The sequence below is a fragment of the Neolamprologus brichardi genome, chromosome 1 (genome assembly GCF_056152115.1).
Source record: "Neolamprologus brichardi isolate AB-2024 chromosome 1, ASM5615211v1, whole genome shotgun sequence".
Lineage (NCBI taxonomy): Eukaryota > Metazoa > Chordata > Actinopteri > Cichliformes > Cichlidae > Neolamprologus > Neolamprologus brichardi.
In genome coordinates, this window is record NC_142104.1 from 38,840,329 (window position 1) to 38,863,819 (window position 23,491).

A 23,491-nucleotide genomic window follows, 5' to 3' on the forward strand; every position below is an offset into this window, starting at 1 on the left:
CCAGATGAATATATTGCTCATGTTTCTAGGAGAGGCACAGTAGTGATGCAGGATAGCACTGTCACCTCAAAGGAGGTCCTGGGTTTGAATCCACCAGCCGCCTAAGACTTTTCTGTGTGGGGTTTGCAAATGCTTTCCCCTTGTCTGCATGAATTCTCTCTGAGTACTCTGGCTTCCTCCCACAGTCCAAAGACATGCATGTTTGGTTACTTAGTGAATTTCAAATAGGCCATGAATTGTTGTCTGTCTCTGTGTGTTAGACTGATGAGGTACAGCCCTGTGACAGCTGGTATAGGCTCCATCCCCCCTGTGACCCTGAAGTGGACAAGTTTAAGAAAATGGATGGATGAAAATAAAAGACTTAGAGTTAATAGTTGTTGGGGTTTTTCTTTACTGTTATAGCACCAGTGAGCTGTTGGAAACACTGGCCGCAAATCACAGTGCAATGGCACACTATCCAATTCTCTTTATCCATCCATGGTTCACCACGCCCCCACAGAAAACCACCCTTATGCAATGGTATGTTTTTGTTTATACGACTGGAGTAACAACACTACCATGACTATCAAAAACAGGCAACAAAGCCTTAAATCTTGTCTGTTGAATCTATTTGATGAACTGTTTTTCAAAAGTTTATTCGTTTTATTAAAGGCTTGTTCTGCAGGACATAGTATTGTCTTTTTTATTGTTCCTTAAATCACATAAAACTGACAGATTGTCAGCGGGCATTCAGTGTGCAGCCTGCTTCTATTATTGTTCTTTCACTCTGACTGACTGTTTTACTGACTGGCTGATGAAGCGGCTGACGCATACACTCACATACACACACACTTTCTCTCCATTGTCTGGATGCCAAGCTTATGTGTAAGCCCCACACTCAGCCTTCTATCACTGTAAATTTAGCAACAGAAGCTTCTCAGCTGCTCCTTTCCAAAACCTGAGCCCTCCTCTTCCATCCACAGTATTTCACCCATCTCCTTCTCCAGGGTCATATCTGCAGGCCCCCCACACCCTCCCCACCTTCTCCACACATAAACATATATGCTACACACACACACACACCTCGTTCTCATCCCACAGCCAATAAGGGCCTGATGGGCTCAAGTATCACATACTATAACACAAGGACTTATTCCCTGAGCAGAGCCTGCAGTTCCTTACAGACCTTCATCTCCATCGTCTGAGGAGTTTCTCTTCATCTCTGAGGTAAGATGACAAAAGACACTTGAAAGCCTGGATTCACATTTGAAGATGGTTTCTGAGATTTTGTTTGCTCTTTCAAATCTGCTTTGGAGGTATTGGTTTTGTTACATTTGCGGAGAAGGAGAAGGAAGTCTCAGGTTCACAAACACCAGATAACAGTTTGTGTGCAGATAAACACTGCAAAGTAGCGTTTGGACATAGACATGTTCACTGCATGTGTACTTTATGTGTTGGATGGTTTATAGTCCATATCAAGAGGCGGAGTCCAATTTCTTGGGCTAATTTGATTGGGAAGTTCACTTGAAAATGTTTCTATGTAAGATGAAAGCTGGAAACAAAATGTATGTGCTTTCTAAAGCTGATCATCATTTGTAATGAAAGAGAAATGCATTCAAGCAATCTGACAGCTGTACTTAGTACGTTTAAGCAGCTTGTTGTACAAGAAACTGCATACTGTGAAGACACGAAGGGACTTGTGATTTGGAACTTTAAGTATTTAATCTATGTTACATTAACAGTCATTCCCAAATAACATACCTGCTGCAATCGAGATGAAGCATGGCTTTAGATGTGAAGTTAGTCCTTCTGAAATGTCTGATATGAATGTAACTCCTGGATAATACTGTGATGGTGGTGTGGAGAGGCTTTCAAATGAGCAATAGACATAAGCCTAGAGCTTATCAGGGGCTCTAACCACAAAAATATGCAGATTCTCTGAGCCTCATAACATCAAGCAGGTATTTATTTTTATTTTCATTGATTCCACTTACAAATTCACACAAATATGTACACATTAAGATTTTTGAAGAGATGCTCACATGTACACCAGTTTAGCATTGTGTTTCAGGTTGTAGATGAGAAGATGCTTATTGTTAGATTTCTGCATTTAATCAAGCATTTCGCCTCGGTAACTCTTTAATCTTAGATCATTGTCATTATGCCATATCCTTTGTACTCTTAGAAGCACTGCAAACAAGTGTTTCATCTCAGAGACACAGAGGTTTGATCTTCTACCTACCTATCTTCTCTCACCCAGACTGATGTGATGTGTCTATATATTCCTATCAAGTTGGCATTTCAATCTAAATTCGAGTATGATTGGCTCAGGATGCGACTTTCCTCCGCCGTCTCACCTGTTATGTCAGTCTTTCAGTTTCAGCGCCAAGTTTTAGTTTCAGAAAGACTCAGAAAGACTTCTCAGCATTCAGTGTTCTCATACTGAAGAAATGAAGTCGCCATCCACTAAATATACAGAGCGCTGAAATGTAGGTATGTGCTGTATGAATGCTGGACACACAGAGGTGAGACCGCTGTCAGCTGTAAGTCGATCAAAGAGCTCATTTGTCGGAGGTGGCTGGAGATTGGCTGTTTAACTGGAAAGGATCCTCCCGCTGGACGGAGTTGAGGGATTAAAGAAGCTATTTGGACACTGTTCCTCAGCTGATGGGTAGAAATATGATCCAGAGCTAATCCTCTGGGTCTTCTGCAGCTGTGCCCACACTAAGCGTGAAAGAGTCATCCAAAGACACTTTTTATATGTCAAATATGATATAGTTGAATATAGACTATGTAGAGAGGTAGCAGTCCTCCAACAGAGCTTATCCTTGTATGTTTAACCATGGGGAAGTTGTTTGGACTTCAGCATTGCAAAAGGGCCTAAAAGAAGGCTTTCACAGTGGGGTTCATTAGATTTTGTTTGTCATACTTTTCGAACTCTTAAAGCACATAAACATATTTGTTGAAGACATTTGCTTGAAGTTGTTTAGCCCATTTTTTTAGCATCTGATTTGACTGATTTGTCATACTTTTCATTTTCACTATGATGTACTCACTTTTATTCAATTTGTCCAGCTGCTAAAGGATTTCTGCCTCTGCTCTATCTCTGCAGAGGAGGTGAAGTAATTTTTTTTTTATGTCCTCACAGATCAGGAGAATAAAATAAATATCTAGCCTGTGGATTTAAGTGGATTGGTTTAAGATGCCCATACACCCTTTGCCATTTTAGAGTTTCAGGTAGTAATAATGTAAAATCAACTAACTCGGGTTACTGCTTGTTTTAAAAACAATCCAAAAATGGGGCTTCAAAAGTGAAGTGAAACAGTGATGATTTACTGCTCTCTTTTTAGTGAGCTAATGTGTAGTGTCTAGTATATTGCAGTAGGCTCATGAGGGAGCTGAAGCCTATCCCAGCTGTCATAGGGTGAGAGGTGTCGTACATCCTAGACAGGTCAAAACAAGCCTTTAATGATCTTTAAGCTAAAGATGGCTCATATTACAAGCATCATCTTCTTCTTTTGGCTACTTCTTTTAGGGGTCGGTACAGTACTGCCTACTTTTCATCCTCTTCTGTCACACCGACACTCTGCATGTGGTCTTAAACTGCATCCACAAATTTTATCTGAGGCGTTCCTCTTTTTGTCCTGCCTTGCAGGAGATTAGAGATCTACAAACCATCAACTTGAGTTGTACGTCTGATGTACTGATTTCTAATCTTGACCCCAGGTATCATCTACCTTCATTATCTCTGCTCCTTGCATTTTCACCTTTCTACCCATCTCTCTCTCTCTCATTCACACACGTATTCTATCTTGTATCTTTCATTCCTCTTCTCTCCAGACTCTCTTAAACCTGGTCCCAAAAAGGGGCTGAGACCAGAGCTCTGGTGTCACTCCTACCACAAACCTCACTACTCTGTCTCCATCCTCATACATGCCCTGCACAGATACCACTTATTTCAACTCATTTCAAATTCCTCTTTCTCTTTTAATTGACATCCAATGTGTGGTGTATACGCACATTTATATTCCATGTCATGCCTTCGATTTTCACCTTCAAACTTGTGATCTTGTCTGATGCTTTTCTACGGTGGCCCCTAGAGACAAAGCACATACAAACTCCAAAACACTTAAAAATTCCAAATAGCACGTACAAACTCCAAAACACCTACAAAACTCCAAAATACTTACAAATTCCAAAGCACGTACAAATTCTAAAGCATGTACAAACACCAAAACACGTGCAAATTCCAAAAACTCCAAAACATAACGGAAGTGCTCCAGGACACTAGGGGCAGTGTTGAGTTTTTCTTACCTAGTGACTACACAAGCCAGGAAGTACCAACGACCGGATTTGGTGTGTGGTAGTAACAGGTAAATGAACTTTTCTTAAATTATTTGAATATATATGAGTGTGGTTGTTCTATCCTTGCAGGTGTTTTCCGCCAGTATCCAACTCCATGTGTTTGCAACAAACTTGCCATTTATTTTGCAAATCGAGCTCAACACTGCCCCTAGCGTCCAAGAGCAGTTCAGTTGTGTTTTGGAGTTTGCACGTGTTTCAGAATTTGTACGTGCTTTGCAGTTTGTATGTGCTTCGGAGTTTGCATGTGTTTTGGACTTTGTAAGTGTTTTGGACTTTGTACGTGCTATTTGGAATTTGTAAGTGTTTTGGAGTTTGTACGTGCTTTATTTCTAGGGGCCACCGTACGTTTCCTCTCTGCAATGCTTAAACTCGTCTTCTGCTTCATTTCACTTCCTATTTAAACCATAGCAGAAGAGCCCTTTGATTGCTCTTGCCCTTACTTCCCTTCCTTGCACACACAATATATCTACCTTACTTCTCACCATCATATCAGGCACCTCTCTCCCTTTACCAGCCATAGTCTACGTTTGAAGTCCCTCTCACCTTGCCGCTCCTGCTTTTTCTTCTCTCTTGCTGCTTCCAAGCATAACTCCTCCATTTCCTCTTCTTTTGTCTTCAGCCAACAGTAGCAAACTTTCCACTGGCACCCTGTTTCCCAATAGCACCAGAGGCGGTCATTGTTTACCTGGAAACCAAATCCAGCATGGGGATCTCATTCTTCATGATCCATGGATTTGATTTGGCCAACATTTTAGGCTGGATACCCTTCCAGATGCAACCCTCTGGCAGCAATTTATCCAGACTTGGGACAGACACTAGGAGTACACTGGCTTGGAGTTCCAACACCCTACCCCATGGCTTGGTTGGCTTATATAATAAGCGCTGATGACAATCTTCTGTGTTTGCAGACTGAATTCTCACACATCAACACAAACTTGCAAAGAGGATAACACCTTCCAAACAGCTGAGTAAACAACCCTGGATTAGGTGTGGAAATGCTACAGTAAGGAAAGATACAATATGTGACTGCTTTCTCACCTTATAAGCAGGCACAGGAACAACTGTCACAGATTAGATAGAAGAATTCCAAAAATAGTGAATAACCTCAGTTATTCTCAAACTCAGGCTACGTCCTAATGCATTTTTGTTTGAAAACGCATCGTTTTCTCTCCATTTTGGCCTCCCATCCACACTGAGATGGCGTTTCCACTCATGGAAAACACAACGTTCTGAAAAGGCTGTCAAAAACACATACATTTGAAAACGGTGCTTTCGCGTCGCAGTGTGGACAGTGAAAACTAAGACTTTCTAAAACGATGATGCATGTTAGTCATATGATGCCGTCATGTGACCAATTAAACTAAGATAGCGGAGGGAATTATACAGCAGTTGCTTTGTTTGCTCTCAAATTTGACAGCCCTATTGAAGATTAATATCAGTCTGTACATGCTCCAGATAGCTTTCTTCAAATTCTTTAACTCTCACTCGCTTTTGCAACTTTGTACTTTTGTGTTACTCGCAGCAACAACTCCACCTTGTTGTTAGTCCATTTAACAAACTCGCCGCGACGTTTCAAAGAGCCGGAAAGTAAATAAGCAGCAGACAGAAATAAGGCAGGTCGAATCTTCTTGCGTTTCATGCATGCACAGTACTAGAACCCAAGCATTTTCGGCTGTTTCAATGACGACGCACAACTCTGTGTAAACGACTGAAGACGCTAGTGTGGACGCGGAGCGTTTTCAGATGAAAACGCCGTTTTCAAATCTATCCAGGCTAGTGTGGACAAAGCCTCTATGTCACTGCAAATGCAGAGATGTTTTTCTATAGTTCCTGAATACGAACAAAATTTACCTGGAAAGTAAAATATACATTTTGGCTTGTTTTCTCTTGTTTTCTCTTCCCATGAATTGAATTCCAGCTTTACTTTGTTGTACTGGCACAATCCCACTGCTGTACCTCACTCTTTGTCTTTCTCCTCAGGTGTAAAGTCTGCTGTCACTATGTCTGACACTGAGGAAGTGTAAGTGCCCGCCAATAATGACTCATGCTTCTTCTTTTTTTAAACTCACTCTTTATCAAAAAATATATATATATTTTTTGTTTGATATTTGAAAGATGTGTTTTTCATGTTTCAGGGACAATATCGAGGGTAAGTGACAACCACACAGTTTGGTTCATTTTCATCTAGCTAATAAATCATGGAGTCTCTGTTCGTCTGCCGGTATGTTTGTCTGTTCTTCACTTACTTTACTTAAGTGATCATCTGATCTACTTCAAACTTAGCAGGTGTGCTACCCATGTAAGTGCACTGTTTTGTTTGAAGTCTTTCGGATGAGGTAAAATCTCATTTTAGAGCCTCAATGCTTGATTGTGTACATTCCTCTGTTATATCCATTGGTATACTGTACACATTGAATAAATACATTTTATAGAAAACAGCAAAATATTTCAGTTACAACATTAATAGAATATGCTACTTTTATTTTTCACCTGTCACATAACTTGAAAGTGAAAATAGATTTCACAGAGACACTTGCTTTCCTTTTGTCCCAAGCTACACTGGGAATAATGTCATAAGCCTTTATTATATTGCATTTTGCCATTTAAAATACAAATTAAATGTTTCTCCTATGACTGATTCTTGATCAAATTCAAATTTAAATGTGATTATGAAATGACACAATGTTGTTTGTTTCTGCTGTCCCACCATATATTTTTTTTCAATAACTGAAGAAGAGGAAGGTAAAGACAACTGAATCGGCCAGACATCACAACCTTTATCCGCTGTACTAATTGTTGAGTGTTTGTTTCACCCTTAATTTGAAGTGTTTGATGTTGATACCATCTGTGAAATTACTATATACTAACATCTGCATAGATGAAATTAGGATTCCAACAGAATTTAGGATCTGCAAAATTAACCTTCCACTTTTTATTCTAGTTATATTAGAAATATTTTTGGTGACAATGCTACTACATCTGAACCTTCTCTCATGTATGTACAGTGTAGAAGAAAAAAGAAACTCATAATCTGGGAGTACCTGGAATAAAAATACAGCATATTATTGATTTATTAATTTATTTATTCATTCATTAATCTATATTTATTTATCTTTATTTTGTTACTGCAGCATAACTAACATCTAACTCTCAATCAAATACTTCCAAGTTAAGGGTGACTTCTCTGGCGGAGTGAAGTTTTTACTCACATGGAAGAAAAAATGTTTTTTAGCATCCAGCTATCTACATTTTTTTCGACATGTGACTTGTTTACATGGTCATCTGTTAATGTCATTGACCTAATTCACACAACAGCTATTTTTTGAACAGCTGATGTAGCAAACTGCTTGGATGAACACCGTAATGCTTAGTTATTAATCCAAATATCACAAGCAAATCGGCTGGTGCTCAAAGGGATATTTAATAATAGGATGTTATGATATCTGTGAAAACCTTTTGGACGGGTTAGTTTCTAGCTAACTAACAAGATAGAGCTAAAAACTAGTTTAGCAATGTTACCTTAACTTAATAAACATTTTATTAAGTTATGCTAACATTATTTTCATTGATCATAATTTCCCTACAATACATTTGTGAAACATTTTGTAGGCAGTAAACATGTTCGTAGGGTTTATCATGCTCAGGTATATTAGCATGTGTAGACAAGCTTAAATTGTTCCTTAATAAAACTAAAGGGGTGTTATCATTAACACTGATAATGTCATAATAATCTACAGTATTGGAACTATAATGTAAAACAAGTGTAAAACACCAGTTTTTTTTGTTTTTGAAAATGCCATGACAGTGTCTTTTAAAATATTTCAGAAATGTCAGAATAGTAATAATTCATTAATATCTAACATTTTGTCAATATTAGATTGCAAAACATGGTGTTCTAAACATGAGCTCAGTTATCATCTGATAGCTTATAGGTTTTTACATTGATAACCTAAAATGATCTTTGTGAGCCAGAATGTTTGTTCTTCAGTAAGATTTATACATCAACAGTTCGATATGGCTTCTGTGTGAAAGGTCAACTGACTATTTTTCATCATCATCTGTTTCTCTCTCTCTTTGTTCTCCAGCAGCACTGTTCCTTGTTCGCTCAACTATCCTCTCTGTAACTAAAGTACTCTCTCACTTTTGGTTTCTAATGGCTCTGTCATGTCTATGGTCTTCATTAACGGCCTTTTCCGACATCCTCCCTCTCCCCGGTGGTTTGGTGCATGCTGTGTGCCCGTAGCCCAGGAGGAGGTAGTAGAAGTAGAAGTAGCCCCTGAGGCGGAGGCCCAGGTAGAAGCAGAAGCAGAGGTAGAGCCTGAACCAGAACCAGAGCCAGAGGTGGTGCAGCAGGTGGTTCATGAGGAGGAAGGTATGTGGCATGGGCAGTCCCGTCACCTTTTTTCTGCAGGACATCCAGCACTTTAAACCATAGGACAGTCAGTCCTGTAACCATCCACACACTGCAAATAATATCCTGCCTGACAAGTCAAAAGGACAAATACTATGACTAAAGTTTTTGATTTTATATTTGGAAATATTCAGTTCATTTTTATTGACTGAACAATACAGAGCAAACCCCATCAATCAGACAACCCCTTTAAACCCCATCAATCAAACAACCCCACTTGGCGACTGTGGGAAAGAAAAACTCCCTTTTAATAGGAAGAAACCTCAAACACAACCAGGCCTAGGGAGGAGGGGGCATTTGACATGACCAGATGTGATTGGAGGAAGACAGGATGAAACACATAACAAATAACTAAAAAAAAAATCCACTTGTGGATTGTTATGCACCAGCTAGATTTTGTGGTATGAATTCTGAATGCTCAGTAAGTTGTTCTCAACTCATTATTTGCAAAGTAAATATGCAGTTTATTTTTACACTGTAACGGTGAAAAAGCAGAAACACCAATCATCCTAAAGTTTTTTTACTGTTTTTTTTACTTTCCATTCACACAGACATTTCAAATTTCTTCAGAACAAACTGATAATATCTCATCTCCAGACTACATATGTGATTTTTACATACTCTGGAGCACTGATCTCAGTTATGTCGAGACAAGACTAACAAACCACACTTCACCTTTAATCAGATGATTAAAGACTCAGGTGCCTTGTTGGGTTCGATATTTTTGCAGTCGACTAATCTAGTTCCACTTTAGCTTCCATTTAGCCCTTTCCACTGGTGTTGCCTTCTCTTCATAACTGCCCTGTTTGAAAATAAGAGGGTCTGAAGATACCTAGATCAAATTAATGGATGTTTTTAATGCAGAACAGGTTTTTAAATCTTTAGAAAACCAGAATTAGCTTACCCAAGTTTACCCATTGTCTAGTTACCCATTGTCAAATTAACTACAACATAGCTAGTAACAGTATATCTCCTCCAAATGTGAGATGTGTTTGACTCTTTTGTTTTCTTAAATATAAACATATGTATACATTTAAACATGTTTCCAGGGTTTAGACTTAGGGGAAAACACAAAGGGTCAGAATATGTTTTAGTTCTTGGAAGGTTCCCAGGCAGTATCAGCAATTCAAGTTTAGGTGTAGTTTACTGGTGCTTTTCTGGTGCTATCCTTAGATTATACGATTTCTTATAATCTAGGTAACATATCACTATGGGATACTGGTCACAGTCATGTACTTTACAAAATGTTATCATTCAAAAACAGAACAACAAAAGTTGCACTGGCATACTGAAAAATCTTGAGTTTATGAATGCTGTCATTTACAGTATCAATACATTTTCCACTTTAGTCTTTTTCTAGTGACATATGCTAAAGGGCCTTTTGTTGTAGATACTGCTTTTGGGAGTGCACTGAAGAAAACATGTAGATTTTGCTCTCTAAAATGTCTAGTTATAATTGCATCATCATCAGTGTTAGAAGAGACACAGTAAAACCATTTTTCATTGTCCTGGTTAAGCAATATGGCTGTGTGTTTGGAATATGAGCTGTGCATATAAATCTTGAAAGAGAGGAAAAGAACATTCACTGCTTTTACATGAATTGGTTTCCCTTGGTCATCTATGGTCTTCTATCCACTTAGTGTCTCATTTTGTTTTTCTAACCTTCTCCAGTATTTTGCATTTTGGCAAACTTGTGTCACTCTGTAAGACCAAATCATAAAGGATGATGGGTAATTTTAGCCATGTAAAAGCAATTTGCAATTTCTTTTCCTTTCTTCAATCCATGTTTAGCTTTATTTTTTTCTGTGTGTATATGTGGAGTGAGACCAGCAAATTGCTCTGTAGCATTTACATTGGGGTATTATGGTGCAAAAACATATTGTCAAGCCCTCGAATAAATTTAGAATCTTTCATTACAGAGTCACTGCAGAAGTCCCTTGCTTTGGTGTACTATTGTTGAACTAATGAACTCTTGCTGTACTGCTTCAATTTAATAATTTTTTGTTCAGCTTCATGGCCCAGGCACAGTTGAGTAAAAATAGTATGGCAACTTTCAAGTTAACCATTTTCAAGTAGTTGTATCATCCTTCTGGTAATCCATAGATTGAATATGCAACTTTCTTAGTGTCTGCATAACTGACTGCAATCATTCTCAGACAGATTTACAAAGGTTTTCAAATAATAACTATTTATTTCTAGTGTTGAAAGCTTTTCTTAAAACTCAGTTAACATGAACATTCGATATCCAAGATTTGATATGGAGTCAGCTGCCTATCAAAATAAAACTTAAAACAACAGCTGCTTGCGACGTTAATCTAGAATGAATGCATGCCATGATATGGGACTTATGCAGTGGCTGCTGCTGCCTACAGTATGAATATAAACACCCCAATATTGTAAATGTGCTTTATAAGCTGCGCACCATGAAGAGGACAGGAACAGGCTGCCCAGTCCAATCACTAATGGTTTCTGTTCTGCTCTTGCTTTGGATGCTTGCTGCATGCAGAGGCCTATGAAGAAGAAGGTATGTAGAATTGAATTCTTCTCTGTTCTTCTCATTGAACCTGTTCTTTGTTTTCCTGTTGGCTGGGGACCTTTCACACATGTATAATTGTTTTTCTGATCTTTCTTGAAGAGAAAGGCAGAATTAATCAATTCGGCTTAGTCTGTGCGTCAGGTGACCAATGTGACCTGGAGGAACGGGTTGAAGGATTCATTAATACTGAGTCATGGTTACGGGCTGCACCACTCATCTGTGCTTCTTCTCTTTTTTGCATGATTGTGTCCTGCCAGGGGAGGAGGGAGATCAAGATGGTAGTTTGCATTTCCTGCTGAGTCCATGTTGCTTTGCCTGTTTTTTCCCTCCCCATGTTGTCCGTCTCTATTTTATTTTTTTATAGTAGGTTCCTGCAAGAAAATAAAATGCTAATCACACACATCCCAATCCCAGTTATGTCTTTACCACAAAAAAAGATTAACAGTAACAGTTACAAATACAAAGTCCCTCGTTGTGACAAGTGTGCACTGATGTACTGTATGTTCAGTAAATGTAACTATAAAAGGTTTCTATGTGTTGATTTATGACACCGCATACTGATCCTGATTTGCACTTTTTAAATCATATTGTTTTGATTTACACACTAATGCACAAAAAAATAACAGAAAAGTAAGGTAACACACTACAGTGGCCTCGTTCCTGTGCACCGATAGGCTTACCAGCAAATGCTACATCAAATCAACATTCTTGTTTCTTAGTTTAGGCCTGTGGAATGTAATATAACCTGTGACACTCTGTGATACTTTTAAAAAAAATAATGGTGTCATATAAGCAATACAGATTTGCTCATATTGTAGATTCTTACTTTTTTTCCTCTATAAAAACCTCAGAAATATAAGGGGACTGTAAAATATTTTACTACTAATCCTAATTCTTTCTTACATAATCTTACATAATGCATAAATGACAAAATTGTAATTTATTTGTTATTGAATATCTCTTCATGCACAGAGTAATTTTCTAGCCTTTACTCTTAACAGCTACATATGAACTCACTGTGTAAATTTCCCACAATTCATGCTGTGTAATTACATTAGGCTACTTAAATCAGAAGCTAATGCACAGTAATCGGGTCACTGTTAATGGAAAGTATTGGACAATTAAAACTCACTCTTATACAATGATCTACTGGAGGTGTGAAACAAACTGCAGCCTCAGAAATAACTCAGCTTGTCCACTTGGATCTTCTTCCCTAATTAACCAGCAGCACTTTAGACACTACACTCTCGCTACATTTATATGTCTAATATTTCAATCTCTCTCCTGTCCCTGTTGTGTTTTTGTTTTTCTTTCTTTGCCAAAAACCCAGAAGAGAAGCCAAAGTTTAAGTAAGTATGCACTATTGTTTGAACCTGAGGCTTTTGCATAGCTAGCATCTGTACATTTATATACTATAAATTTGTTTATACCTCTCATACTTTATTTTACAGGCCTACTGCTCCGAAGATCCCAGATGGCGAGAAAGTGGATTTTGATGTAAGCTGACTTGTTAAAATGTTAAAATGAAGCCAGAAAAGGATTATACATAAAGCTGTAGTTGTGGCTCTCCCTCCATACGCTCACAGCTTAAAGTTTATGATATGCAGTCTAAGAAAATATTATTATTATTACTACTACTAAGGCACCACACACTAGTAGCTACTAAGACCGTATAAAGAACTTAAGTCCTATAAGAGCTTGTCTCGCTTCAAAACTAAAAACCAGACCTCAACACTTTTGATCATTGTACAAAAAGAAGAATCCATTTTAAAGAACCAGGTTTGTTTTTTCTAAAGTAAAAGTCAGTTTAATAGCTCGAGTAGAGTTTTATTTTTTTAATATAAACAAAAATTATAATTACTCAGGTTTGAGTCCATATTTTTCCCATGGGCCTTGCTGCACCTGCAGTGACTCTGTCTGTGACTAATGGGCCATCCCCCACAATTTGAGTAGATGTACTGGTTCTTATATCGTGCTTTTCTACTCTATTTAACCAGTCAAAGCACTTCATACAACATGTCTCATTCACTTATTCATACCCATCCACTCACTGTTTTCCTTTTTTTCTTTTCTATCTAACCTCATAGCGCGTGCTCAATATCTGATGAATGTATTAGATGCAGACTGGAGCAGCCAGCAATCGGCCAGCAACCTTCCAATTATTACACAGTGTAATCTGCCATGTATATAATTTGCACTTATAAGGGTCTGTTGCTACTAACTTATGGTTCTCTAATAGTGTTGGGCTAGCAATCAGCTGTGTCATGTATGATCACAGCTAGTACATGTTTATGAAGGCAGCCTCATGCTGTTCTTGTCTTACAGGATATCCAAAAGAAACGTCAAAACAAAGATCTAGTAGAGCTGCAGTCACTGATCGATGCTCACTTTGAGTGCAGGAAGAAGGAAGAAGAGGAACTCATAGCTCTCAAGGAGAGAATTGTGAGATTGCATCCCAATTATTTATTACAGAATGAACCCAGAATATCTAATGGTATTTTTCTGTCAATAAGCATTGCAGGACCGTCAAGTATGTTGATTTGTGTTTTCAGGAGAAGCGTCGTGCTGAGCGAGCTGAGCAGCAGAGGATTCGCGCTGAGCAAGATAAAGAGCGGCAGGCCAGGCGGGAGGTACGCATAAAACTGTCTCTTTTTGATCTGGTGTGAATCAGAACAAAATACAAATCTCTTTTAACAGTTTGGTCACTCTCTCAAGTAATTAATGATTCCAGTAGTTTGGTTAATCTTCAGCAGCAGGCAAGGATACAGATGAAAAAAAGAGTAGTGACACACTGATTGCTACTTATTCAGATTTTCAAATATGCTGCATATTTCACTGCAGCCGTTATTTCATTAAGGACTTTCAAAAATCCTTTGGACAAACTCAGTATAAACAGAAAAGCTGTTTTTTTTCCCTTTTGCTCTGTAATAATCAAATTTTAAAATTCATTCTGCAGGCTGAGCGGATGAGAAAGGAGGAGGCTGACGCTCAGAGAAAGGCTGATGATGATGCCAAGAAGAAGATAGCACTGACAAACATGGGATCGGGCTTAAGCAGCCACCTGCAGAGGGTACCGTGTGTTTCACTTATTAAGTTTCAGATCTTTGCTTCAGCTTCACACAAAGCAGGCAGCTAAATAATTGTGCAGACTTACAGTTTTAATTGTGTGTGATGTTTCTCTAGGTTGAACAGAGAAGAGGCAAGAAGCAGACTGAAAGAGAAAAGAAGAAGAAGGTTCTTGCAGAGAGATGCAAACCCCTGAACGTCGATAGTCTCAGCGATGACAAGCTGAGGTAACAAAAAGGGGAACAAATGAAGGAAACCCACAGAAGATAATTGTTTTCGTTTTCACTGTTCTTTTCAATTCAATTCAATTTTTTTGATATAGCTCCCCATCACAACAACAGTCGCCTCAAGGCGCTTTATATTGTACAGTAGATCCTACAATAATTTGTTCTTTTAAAAAGGTATGAGCAACAGATAGATTGGAACAGCAGCTGACTCAACATGAAGAAGATGAATGATTTACATGAAATATTTCACAGATTACAACTAACTGAGCTCTTTATATGCTATATAACAGATTATATTCAAAAAATAAGGCAAATTTCTTACAATTCTCATGTTTTCTTGACTTTCAGAGAAGCTGCGTAAACTACAGTATTGTATCTTTACAATCATACATACATACAATGCAATCAAGATTTATATTCAAAAAATAAGGCAAATTTCACACAATTCTCATGGTTTCTTGACTTTCAGAGAAGCTTTATAAAAACAGTATCGTATCTTTACAATCATACATACAATGCAGTCAGGCACTGTTAAAAGCAATAACTTGTCAAAAGATTATCTTAGAATTCTCCCAGAAACTCAACCCAAAATGGTAAATGAACATGGTTCTAAAAATAGTCACTGCCTTGCTGTGACACACACAAAGTCAAGCTCAGCCAAAACTCAATCAGATTACCTGATCACACTGCCCACCCACAGCAGCTTCTGGACATCCAAATCTCACACAGGCAGTGCTCTAGACTAACTTTTTGCCACGGTTGCACTGGTGTGCCTAACTTTTTTCTTAGGCGTATCAGCACAAAAGTTAGGTGCACCCAAATTTTTTAACCGCATCACTTAACACCGCAGTTTTACATGTGCACTTTTTTGGGCGGAAAATTGCTGCATCATCTCAGCCTCCTCTGACGACCTGTTTGCTGCTGCATGCCGCTGAAAGGCAGTGGGGAGAGGGGACACTTATGGCAGTGCATTTATGGCGGCATATAATGTGTTTTCTGGATACACGGTGCTTTTTCAGCATTCAAAGATTAATGGGTCCGTTCTTTTCATCTTTTCTCGTTACCCACAGCTACATCCACTTCTGTCGGGCCAAGGCTACTCACTAGGGCTGGGTCATCACTGATTTCTATAATCCATTCAATTCCGATTCACAAGGTCCCGATTTGATTCGAATCAATTTTGCTTCAGACAGTCAGAAATATTATAATTCTGGTCATTTATCAGTACTGATACATGTGAGACTTCATCAGAATTGTGAGCAGATGCCTTTGTGTCAAAGTAACTGAGAATAAAACACAGAAAAACATGAAGGCAATTTTCCTGGCCTGGCTTTTTATAGCAGATAACCTTAAAAATATTCTGCAATATTAAGAAATTAGGCTTTCTTGTCCGAGGACATTTAAGTAAAAAAAAAAAAAAGACAGCGGCCAACAGCACTGTAAACAATGGTAGACTGGTGGGTAATAAGCAAATTAATAATGCAGAAGACAGATTTTTAGATGGGAAACTGTTCTTAAAGTACACTGAGAGAGAGAGAGAGAGAGCTGTGCATGAAGTGTGATTGGAAGCGTGGTCGAAGCAAACAGCGAAAGTCAGAGGGAACTAATCACGACATTTATCAAATGTGAAGCATAGTTTGGATCTTTTTTTGCTGCTGGTTTAGTGAATTTTGGTTGGAGAGAGACAAAACCTGCAGCTCAGAATCTAGCACAAAAAAAGAGTAAACACAAAGCGCGGACCCACGAACGCTTCAGAATCAGTGAGCTGTCGGCTTTTAGCCCCAAAATATATTTATATTTAAAAGTCGATTCAGGATTTAATGAATCGATATCACTTCATTCAAGCTACTCACCTCTTTCTATCCGCCTGCCCTGCACTTTCAAACGTACACGTGAAAGACTACAAGAATATCTGGACCATGGCTAATCAGAGAGGTCCCGCCCCTGGCTATCTCTGATTGGTTTAGACCACGATAGGGGCATAATGTGTGTCTGTTGTTGACCACACGGAGACTTTCAGAGTTGCAGAGACTTTTTTTTTTCTGAACAGTTGGTCACACCAGTGCGACCTAAGACTTATTTTAGTCGCACCATTGAAAAATTTGGTCGCATTTGCAACCAAATTGGTCGCACTCTAGAGCCCTGCATACAGGCCTTGCTATTTAGGCTTTTCTAGTCTGCCCACAGTTGTTTAGCACTGCAAGCAACTTTGCAACCCACTTCCATCCCACTTCCCCTTTTCCTTATGTGTCTTTTTATGTCATTGATCCCTGCTCTGTTCAGTTGAGTCCCTCTGCTGTTCTCGCAGCCTCTTACTGAGGATGCAGTATTTGAATGTTTAAAATGCTTGAAAAAACAAACAAAAGAAGATGGATTCAATTTTTTTAAATTCAGAATAGTTTTTCTTTACCGTTATGTCAAAAATAGAGCAGTTTGTGGTGAATTTTCACGTGCCACTTCTTTAGTATTGACATAAAAGCTAAGTGAAAAATTCTTACTCTGTTTGGTAAAGATGAAAACTGCTTTTTTTATTGCTTTAGCCATAAGACTGAATCCTTGGTTTGTGTTTGCTAGGGAAAAGGCAAAAGAGCTGTGGGAATGGCTGCAAAACCTCGAGGCAATAAAATACGACCACTGTGAGAAGCTTAAGAGGCAAAGATATGAGGTTGGTAAAGAAATATATGTACTGTTTGCCAGATATTTTCACATCCGATTAATACCTCTTTTGAGATCATTCTCATCATTTCCTGTCTGGTGTCACTTGTGCTACCACAACAACAACAAGTAGCATTTCAGTGTTCAAACATACATGTTTTCTAAGTATCTAATGATGATGTCTTTCAGGTTGTTTCTCTCAGGAACCGTATTGATGAACTGCAGAAACAGTAAGTTATGAACATAAACAGACCACATCAGGCAGCAAAACTAAATACTACTAAATTCCCTCTTCTTAGGAGAGTGATTGAGACATACAAGGACAGAAATCTGTTTTTGTAGTAATGTTGCACTGATTTGACCTTTTCCTGACTCAATCTATTAAAAACACTCACAAAGTAGTTAATTTCATTTTATGCTAAATAAAGTAAGTTTATTATTTTGTCCTCTCATACACTCATGGAGCTTTTTTGATTGACAAAAGAATACGTTTCTGCCTGTGCACCATGTGTTTGCAGATTTAACTAATATAGCAAGCCAGGCGTTTTCTCTATATTTTGCTTTATTATGCTTCGTCCTTGTTCCTTTTGCAACATCATTTGGTTTTGTCTGTAGATTTAAGTCTGCAGCATCTGTAAGGACATTTATAGGATATACTTCATCCCATAGACTTTTCTACATCCATGCAACCGTATGCCTTCTGGTTACTTTTTGAAAGTAGTCATAAAACATGTTTTAGCAACAGAGGGCGCTGTTGACTTAAAGCTTTTCAGTCCTGTTAAGCATGTTTAATTCATGGGCAGAAGCAGCACAACAGATTTAGATCCCAACAAACTGTTTGAATTACAAAGAAATGAAATTTTATTGTCTTTTTTTCTAACCCTCTACATATTATAAATTCAATTTAATGCAAGACGACTGTTGTTCATGGTGTTTTTGAATTTGAAATTTCAATTCAATTAAGTTTCACAAAATTTTTCAGTCACAAAAAGAGTCACCTCAAGGCACTTTATTTATAAGGTAAAGACTGTACAGTAATACCTTTTATTTTTAGAATATACTCTTACCTCTTCACACTAAAAGAAAGGGGGAAAACATGGAGTACAATAAAAGGTTATCAGGAAATGGTTTTACTTGTCTGAAACATTTAGCAAATAGGGCTGTATGTAGCCGTTGAATAAACCTCTGCTTATAAAATAGTCTTTGTTCAGGTATTCATACAGTAACTTCACATTAGCATGACGTGTGTGATATTCATAAAGGCCTACTGAACAGATCTGATTCTTGGGGATTTTTTGTACTTTGCACCTTGCAGCAGCAAGAAGGGAGCCGCATCACGCCGCAGGAAGTGAGCAGCCCCTCGGTGCCAGTCAGCCTGAGCAGGAGGCATCTTCAGTCGGCCACAGCAGTAGCTCCAGTCGCCCACCCGATGACATCCACAGCAACAACAACAAAGCTAGTGCCTGTGTTTACCTTAGTGAGATAGTTTCACAAGGATTTTAGCTCAAGTAATGAAATAAACAATAAAAATTATGCTTTGTTTGTATAAAGAACATGTGGCACTTTAAAAACAATCATCTGTGTGAATGCATTCATTTCTCCTCTCAGTTTGTCTGTTAGAATAGAGAAAAGAAAGAAAAGAATAGATGAACCTTGTGCAAGTTCAGCATGAAAAAAGAAGAAGAAGAAAAACTTTTGAAAAACCTTTTGTAATTTTCACATCATATTACTTTTTTCAGCTTTAGGCCAAATTGTTGTTTTTACAAGCAGACTTTAAAAGAAACTTCAGAGACACTGCAATTATCAACATCTTTGTGCTATCAACAGATGAAATGAGTGATGACTGTATGTAAAATAAGGAAAGTCACTCATAGAAACACAAAAATAGAATTCAGCTCTACAGAGCTACAGATCTTTTGGTTTACCTAACAGTGATGTTTTTAAAACATGAAGATGATTTTAGAGTGAAACCAAAAGTATCCACACAAGTTACACCACCTGCTCAGCACAAGTGGAGACCAAAACTAAAAGTAAAAGACAGCTTTAGGCTCTTTTTGTCAGTTGGACTCCGAATGAATAATACTCATGATTTTTGACTGTTGCATTGACTTAAAAGGTGACCATATATCAATGGTGTGTCCCCAAAAATCCAGATGTTGGCAGCTGTCTATTATTGAAAATGAAGAGTAAGGGAAGATGAAAGCTATGGGGTGATCATATTTAAATAAAGGAATCAGAATATAAATATGTCTTTATTTACATTTCAGTAATACATAAATAATATAGAAACATAGTGTGTTACGCAACTATTTTAGCAACCATTTGAAGGTACTATATGGTATTATATGAACAGTCAACTGCAGGTGCACCAAATGGTCCTCAGTTATCATCAGCATGTATAAATATCCAACTGTCGTCTCTTTTATAGCAGTGCTCTGATTTATCAGCTACTCTGCAGTTTTCGGTTCATCCAGGAGGCTAAAAACTGATGATGCTAGACTCAAACTTAATTTGTCATCCACCAGAAAAGTCTTCAACCACAGGAAAAAATACTTTATCTAATTTAGTGAGACGCTAGCTTAAGAAAAAAAATGTCTTCTATAAGTCCCTAATCTGAAGACTTAAAAAAAAAAACCAAAAAAACAGGAATTTGTTTTTTGTTGTTTGTTTTTTTCTTCATGTGCTCTCCTCCTCCTGGAGGTAGATGTTTTGTGATGAAAATGAGTCCCTACGCCAGTCCCGATTCACAAATGTTGCTGAACTCGGCAGACAGACTGGAGATAGCAGTGCCGGTGTGAGGTGATCCAGGGCCTTGGGGGACAACGCTGTCCCCAGGGGGGGCTGCAGTCTGATCTGTGCTGATCCTCTCTACAATGCTGGACAAACAGTCCAAACTGGAAATGAGTGATGTTTTACTGCTGCTGCTGTTGCCGCAATCTTTAGAAAAGAAACAGGAGAAATCAGTTTTGGTTTACTTGCTTTTGTTGGTTGAATTAAAAGGCCAGCTTAAAAAAAACCTAGTGCATTATAAGAGTTACTGCTGCTGATAGTAGCCGGCACTAAGAGAAGTACTGATTGTATCAAAAGAGTAAATGGTCAACTCCTGCATAATTCTCCTTTGAACCACATGATGGTGCAGCAAATCAGTGTTGTGTCCAAACTACCCTGTGTTCATTTTTTATGCTAGTGTTCAAGCTTACTAATTATGCATAATTCTATTTTTTATCATACTAGCATAAATGTTTTAGCAGCTGAAACAGCACACTATGCATTAAAAGAAAAAAAAAAATATATATATATATATATATATATATATATATATATATATATATATATTAAAAAAAAGAGAAATATTGGTTTAGTCATCTGTCAAGATAGCAAGAACTTAGAACAATGTGATGTTGGCTGCCATCAATAACTTCACCAAAACTCTGGTAAAATGTCAGCTTTTGGTGAAAGTTTTCATAAAGTTTTAAAGAGAGTTTATAAAAATACACTTGTGATGTCATTACACAGTAGATTTAGTAGAAAAGAGTGAAGACTGACTGACGGGTTAGCTCACTGGATTGAACTGGACTCAGTATATCAAAATGGTAATAGGTTTAAATCTGCCCTAAAACCATTTACTGTGTGTCTCCTCCTGGCTTTCCTGTCTTCTCTCCATTGTCCTTTCTTTTTAAAGGCCAACAAACCCCCATAAAATGTATTTAAAAAGCGTAAAAGATTATTTTACTTTAAAACAGAGAAGAAAAAAAGAGAGGCCATTTTAAACAATGAATATGTTTTGTTAAATATTAAAATGTTAATATTCTTGAAGACTGTAAAGGATTGGTCAAATTAAAAAGAGAGCAAACACACAGTTGGAAAATTGCAAACTGATACCAGTTTTATAAGAAGACAATACTGACAAACTCACCCTCTGCTGTCTGGCTGCAGTACGAAGCGTCACTGTTTTCACTTCTGGCTGAACTCGGTGAGATAAAATCCACCTGAAAACAAGGAGCAGACCATGTCACAATCAACCACAAACATTTACAAAAACTGATGGTTTTCTTGATATTTCAGCCTGACTAATTAATGCTGTCTCTGATTGTTTTATTTTATTACAGTAATCAAATCTGAGTCCTGTTTATAGCTAAATTTAGGCACTAAACTGAAATTTGAAACAACTCATCTACAGTAAACATGTAACATATAGTACAAGAAATGCATTTGAAACAGCCGTCTCACACATATTTAAAACTGTGACAAATGAATAACTGCAAAACATTTCAGATGCATTTGAGTCCATTTTGCAGGATCCATTAAAAAAATTCTTCACTGTTGCCAACAATAAATATCCTCAACAGATTCTTTACATTTAACGAGGCAGCACATAAAGTGCTCAGCTGTTCACGGACTCACCGAGCCATCAGAGCAGTTGGAGTGGGGGCAGGAGGTTCCTGAGTCACTCCCATAGTGTTCGAGCTGCGGGTAGAAGCTATCATCCTGGCTGTTTCTGAGCAGCGCCTGTAGTGACTCAATGTAGTTGATTGCATTGCGGAGGATCTCCACCTTGGGCAGTCTCTGGTTTGGATTGGAAGCTGTGCAGCGTTTCAGTGTCTCGAATGCATCGTTGACTTTACTGAGTCGTCGCCTCTCACGCATGGTCGCTGCTTTCCTCCGGTCTGCATGGGTTGTCTTCCTCTTGCAGGCCTTGCAGGCCCACAGCAGGCAGTGACCTGCCTGGTGGAGGCCCCCAGGGGCCCTCACATGCTGGTCCTTTTCTTCTGTGATGGGGACGTGGTGCTGAAGATGGTCCTCTGACTTCAAAAAGTTGGCATGCATCAACCGGGTGTCAAGGTCATCAAAAAAGTTTAGGTCACTGGTGCTGAAGCAGGGGTCATAGAGGTCATCTGCTGAAGAGAGAACGAAGGGAAAGTCTGACAGATCCATCGGACTCCCTCCGAAAAATCAAAGGTGAGGAGGATGAAAAGGTTTCTTAAAAACTCCTTGTGATAACAGGAAAAACACAATAAAAGTCTCCTTAATTAAAAAGCCATAACATGAAAGGTGTGAAAAAAAGAAGCTGCTCGTTGTCAGTCAGCTGGCCTTTCAAAAGCAAATTAAAAGTGACTCTATGGAGCTGAGAGTGTGTTTAAAGGGATAGTCTGTGGAACTTCACCTCCCTTAGCTTAGTTTGTTTTTATAAAGGAGGCAGTGTGGAGGCGGGGCATGTTGTGTAAGGGACCAATGGTGTGAGGGGTGTGTCTGTTTGAGAGTATGTGTGAATGAATGAGTAATGTGAGGTCACTGAGGTGAAACTCAGCAACAATAAGGAAGCAATAAAAAAGCAATCGTGTCCATCTTTACAAATCATTCAGTCTGTTCTGAATACATGTCATGGTCCTAGTTAAGTGATCAAACACATGTGTGAATGGCCATTCAATAGCATCATTACACCTCTCCCTAAGAACCTTAGTTTGTTTCTGATACCATATCATGCTGTGTATGATACATTTTTATTGTATATTTGTTGTATCACAAATGATACATTGGGTGTTGTTGGCAACTTTTTGTTAACAACAATGTTAATTTTAGAAAAAAAAAGAAGAGTTTTGTCCATAACATTTTGAAATTATGGCAAGTTTTGATCATGTTGATGAGATAGAGGTCTCAGAAACTCATGTATCAAATATGATACAAAGGGCATTATAGGGTTAAAATTACCAATATATATATATATATATATATATATATATATATATATATATATATATATATATATATATATATATTGCGAAATATATCCAAAGGAAAGCTTAATTATTATTAATTTGCAACTTCTACAGTTATCTGACAATTTATGAAAAGCTTGACACGACCCTATTTCTGCTTTAAGATCCCAATGATTTTCCAATCACACCCATGTAAAGGTGTGATAATATGTTCTTTTTCATTCTTAAACACGTTTGTTCAAAGGTGACGATCCATGCCACAGTAAATCAGAGAGAATTCCTTTCAGAAACAGTGCTATAACATTCAGCTTAATGTTAAAAACAATAACCTACACAAGACATTTCAAAAGATTTTCTGCAATAAACAAGCACAATAGAATACATAGAACAGAGTTGTAATGAAGTTACACTAGACAAGCACAGTGATTTACTGCGGTGTCCTAACAGTCCTGCTGAGCAGGTCAACGTGCCACACAGCCGTCAGGGCTCAGATCTAAGAAAGAAATGGCTCCCTCTCTTCCCTGTGTGTGTGTGT

General features: G+C 38.1%; 2 protein-coding genes across 4 annotated transcripts; one reads left to right on the plus strand and one right to left on the minus strand.

Moving 5' to 3' along the window:
* The first annotated feature begins 1,004 nt into the window (after positions 1-1,004).
* LOC102790218 (troponin T, fast skeletal muscle isoforms-like) lies at positions 1,005-18,813 on the plus strand. 3 transcript variants are annotated; one of them, XM_006804419.3, is made up of 15 exons: positions 1,005-1,206; positions 6,325-6,364; positions 6,480-6,493; positions 8,588-8,716; positions 11,262-11,279; positions 11,549-11,569; positions 12,622-12,640; positions 12,743-12,788; positions 13,617-13,733; positions 13,844-13,921; positions 14,248-14,361; positions 14,475-14,584; positions 17,159-17,249; positions 17,429-17,469; positions 18,555-18,813. In XM_006804419.3, exons 2-15 carry the CDS (start codon positions 6,345-6,347, stop codon positions 18,589-18,591), a joined length of 855 nt encoding a protein of 284 aa, XP_006804482.1. In that variant the 5' UTR covers positions 1,005-1,206; positions 6,325-6,344; the 3' UTR covers positions 18,592-18,813. The 3 variants fall into 3 exon arrangements, with proteins under 3 accessions (XP_006804482.1, XP_087697895.1, XP_087697898.1); XM_087841769.1 differs by lacking the exon at positions 11,549-11,569 and having other exon boundaries at positions 1,007-1,206; XM_087841772.1 differs by lacking the exons at positions 11,262-11,279; positions 11,549-11,569 and having other exon boundaries at positions 1,008-1,206.
* Positions 18,814-19,478: 665 nt separating this feature from the next.
* LOC102791478 (myoblast determination protein 1 homolog) lies at positions 19,479-22,380 on the minus strand. Its single transcript, XM_006804424.3, has 3 exons — positions 21,644-22,380; positions 21,156-21,228; positions 19,479-20,176 (listed from the first exon to the last, which is right to left on the minus strand). Exons 1-3 carry the CDS (start codon positions 22,172-22,174, stop codon positions 19,968-19,970), a joined length of 813 nt encoding a protein of 270 aa, XP_006804487.1. The 5' UTR covers positions 22,175-22,380; the 3' UTR covers positions 19,479-19,967.
* Positions 22,381-23,491: the final 1,111 nt, after the last annotated feature.